General features: G+C 24.1%; 1 protein-coding gene across 1 annotated transcript; it reads right to left on the bottom strand.

The window, feature by feature from the left end:
* Window positions 1-52: 52 nt before the first annotated feature.
* Window positions 53-1,642, bottom strand: ENU1_205500 (aldehyde dehydrogenase 1, putative; the record flags this gene model as incomplete). The annotated part of the gene is made up of 1 exon (XM_008862239.1): window positions 53-1,642. The coding sequence occupies one exon, from the start codon at window positions 1,640-1,642 to the stop codon at window positions 53-55; it is 1,590 nt and encodes a 529-aa protein (XP_008860461.1).
* Between the last annotated feature and the right edge of the window lie 2,769 nt (window positions 1,643-4,411).

Here is a 4,411-nt window from a genome sequence, read left to right as displayed (position 1 = left end):
TTTATTACTTTTTTTTAGTAAATTTTACAATAAAACTTAATAATTATTTCAATTAAAGATATGAAACGACTGGAATTTCACTTGCAGCCATACGATCAACTGCCCATGACTGGAATGAAGTAAATGGCCAATCTTTCAATGATAAATCAAAACTAGTATGACCATTACAAACAGCACGTGGACGAGAAAATGTATCAAAGGTATATTTTCCATGATAACAACCAATACCACTTTGACAATTTCCTCCAAAAGGTAGATTTGGATTTAATAAATGAACAATGCTATCATTATTATAAATAGCACCTGAATTAATGTTTGCTATAACATGTTCAAACATATCATTATCTTCTGTAAAAACATAACATGCCAATGGATTTGGATGTTGTTTAACCATTTCAAATACTTCATCAAGAGTATCATATTCAATGACTGGAAGGATTGGACCAAAAATTTCTTCTTTCATACAAAGGTCATCAATTTTAACATTTTGAAGAATGGTTGGTTGAACATATTTATTTTCTATATCAACTTCTCCTCCATAATAAACATCACTTTGGTCAATAATTTCTTTCATTTTTTTTGCTGCACTTTTAGTTATTATTCTACCGAAATCTTCACTTTTCTTTTGGTCTTCTCCAAAGAATTTGATGAAACTATTCTTTACAGCTTCACAAAACTCATTTTTAATGCTTCGTGGAACAAAAACATGATCAACACAAACACAAATTTGACCAGCATTAATTGATTTTGCCCAAGCTATTCTCTTAGCAGCAACTTTCAAATTAACACTTTTGTCAACAATAGCTGGGTTCTTTCCTCCTAACTCTAATGTAGCAGGAACCATTTTCTCTGCAGCAGCTTGATTAACAAGTTTACCAACATAAGTAGACCCTGTAAAGAAGTAATAATCAAATGAAGCAGAACAACATTCTTGAATAGCTTCTCTTCCAGTTAAATATTCACAACGCAAATACTCTGATGGAATATATTTATCACATAATTCTGCAATGAGTTTAGAAGTTGCCATAGAATATTTACTCATTTTTAAAAATACTGTATTTCCACATGCAAGTGCTCCAGCACAAGGAATTAGTGATAAGTTAGCGGGGAAATTCCAAGGAGAAATAACACATACACAGCCATAAGGTTCACGTTCAATAAATGACTTTCCAAAGAGTTGGGCACAAACAGTTGGAACTTGTTTTCTTTTAAGATATTTGTTTAAGTTCTTCATTAAGAAATTAATTTCATGAATAACAGAATTTACTTCAGCAACACACATACCAACATCCCTATGAAGGTCTTCTCTGATAGCATTACTTATTGCTTGTTTATTATCAAGTACCATTCTATATAAACAATACAATACTGCCTTCCTAGCGTCCAAATGTCTTAATGCATTAGTAGAATATGACTCTTTAAGTGTTTTACAAATAATTTTAATGTCTTGGTATTTCGTTGGTTCTAAGGGTTGTTGGTTTTTAATTTGTTCTAATCTTTGATTAAATAATTTCTTTTCCTTAGAGTCACCAATAATATACTTTAAGGCATGAGAAATGAGGAGCAAAACACTCAAAATACTAACTCCAATGAATAAAATATTAAAAAGAACATCTGACAGTGAAAGCACATAAGCCTCCATGAATCTTAGTCTGAATGCTACAGTTCATAGAATCTTCCTTTTATTTGAAGTATTATGGTTTGTTCAAGCAAATTGTTCTTCCTCAAAACTACATTTTATCTCCTTATTTATCAAAAAAGTGAACCATCTCAGACAACTTTTCGTTTAGGTAATAAAGAATATAGTAGATTAATAGTTTAAAATATTAAAAAAAAAACCCAATATAAAAATAATGTTCAAAGTCTTTTAAAATGCCTTTTTAGGGTAAAATTGCTTTGAAATATTTTTCTTATTAAAAGTGATAAGTTTGGTTGTTTCAAAATTTTTAATAATTACAAAGTAACAAATAGTTTCTCATCCAAACCACAAATAGAAGTGTCTTAATAAAACGAATATTCTTCCTCAAAAACAAAAGTTATATTTTTTTGTTGTTATTTGGAAAAAATACTATTTGTATCAAAAGAATTTTCATATCCTAAACAAAAAGCTTTAATGAACTTAAATATGTATTTTCACATTTTTATTCTAGTTAAGTGTCTTTGTTTTTTTTTAATTCTAACATTAACATCATCCCTTTCAAGATAGAGTAATACACTTTAAAAGAGAGTCATAAAAATTATTATAATCTCATTATTTAATTAAACCTAAAAAGTTATTGTTTTCAATGTGTTTCAACATAATATTTGAAATAACATTGGTTTATTGTTCAAAGGAAAATTTATACTTTAGTTTTATTCACTTTTCTTATACAACTATAAAAATGAAGTATTTTTAATTATTGTTTTGTTCATTAAGATAAAATGACTTGGAAGAGGATATTATACTATAATTTTTTTGTGTATTGTCAATATTATCTAAAATTGTTTATTTTCATCTCTTAAGTATCAACACCTTACTTATTCTTTAATCTAAGTTAAGCTCATTTTCTTTTAAACTAAAAATTTTGTGAGTGTAAGAAGAATAAATTGTTAATTAATTAAACAATACAAAAATTCATAAGATATTGAAAGAGATAGTTGATAGAATAAAACCAAAGAATTAGAGTTTACAACATAACTAATAATGTTTGTAAGATAAATTTAATTTTTGAGAAGTAAAATATTATTATTTTCGTTATTATTTAAAAAATAAAATTGAGTTATTTAATTTTTGGATTGAACATATTGTCTATTAAGATTATATTATTTATTAAAAATTATAATTATCTTTGTTTTCAAATCTTTATTTGTTTGTGTATTGTTTATTTTCATTTTTAATAATAATTTATACAGTTTGTCTTTCATTACCTTATTTAAAAAATTCATTTTAAATAATCTTTAATATTCATTCAATTAATTCATTACTAATATTACTAACTCTTTTTTGATTGAAACTTTAAGATTTAGTTTTAACTTAGATATTTGTATCTGAGTTATTTTAATAAACAAACAATTCATTCTATTCATATTATTTCCTTATTTTCACATTTAAGAATAACCTCATATTTTCTCTTTATTTTTAAGTATTATAATTTCCATGATAATTTAATAAAATATCTCATATATGAAATTTCCTACTTATAATATTTCTTTAAAATTTATTTCGTTTCTAAGTTTCTTTTACTGAAATATTTCTTTACGTTTATACTCTATCAATGAATAAGCGTTTATCAAATTGTTTGATTAACTTTATGTTTTGATCATAAAATCTATAATTATTTATATCAATATTAAAGAAATAATATTATGATATAAGTTCTTAGTTAATATCTTATAATTGAAATCTTTTAACATTTTTAGTCAATATGGAGTTATGTTTATACCATAAATTTCCTTTCCATTTGAAATAATTATATCTACTTCAATTGATTTAATAAGATCTATTTTATTGTAATTTTCTTTAATGAAATGTTTTTCATAAATACACAATAATTTAAATCATAACATAATGTTATGACTTACACTTGATGCTTCAGTTTAGTTGATTTATTTTTCATACTACATATATTAAAATAATTTACTATCATCTACATTCTTTTAAAATAACATTAAATGAATGATTTATTATTAATTTTTCTAATATATTGACAAAAAAAAGAAATACATAAAACTGTTTTAATAAAAAAGACATACTTCTAAGTTTAAGATTTTATAGACTTTATATTTTAGAAGAATCAAAGCAAAATAATCTTATACTTTCTGTGGGTTTTTGAATTACAAACTAGTTAATTATTTTCATTATTATACAATATTTTCTAGCAGAAGTTTATTCAATTAATAATTAAACAAAGAATTTCAAAAATAGAAGTCACAAGAATTAAATAGACAATTGAATTATTATAAGAATATTTGAAAATAATTAGTGGTATTATTTATAACTAAAAGTATTGTTCTAAGAAAGAATTAAAAATAGAATTGAGTGAAAATTGAAAAAGAATTATTAACACAGAAAAAGAACACCAACAAGATTTAAATTATCAAATGACAAATATGATAAGATGACAATAACTTATTTGCAATAAGTAAAATCGTTGAAATAATCTTTAGAATCAACAACTTCTCCTTCATCAATTTTAGCTGTTTCATTAATAATATCTTCATTAAAATTAGAAGTATCAGTTTTATCTTTTAAAACAGGAACAAAAGGAGGAGATAATTTCTTTTTGAATAATCCTTCCCAATCAAATCCTTTAAACCAACAATGTGATTTAATACAATTTGGGTCTGTTAAACGTTTTTCTGGATCTTTAATTAATAATTCTTGAATACAACGTTTACAATCAGCAGTAGGATAAGAAACACTTGGAAAGAT

The sequence above is a fragment of the Entamoeba nuttalli genome (genome assembly GCF_000257125.1).
Source record: "Entamoeba nuttalli P19 unplaced genomic scaffold asmbl_9757, whole genome shotgun sequence".
Taxonomy (NCBI): Eukaryota; Evosea; order Mastigamoebida; family Endamoebidae; genus Entamoeba; species Entamoeba nuttalli.
This window is presented reverse-complemented; position numbering and strand designations above follow the sequence as displayed.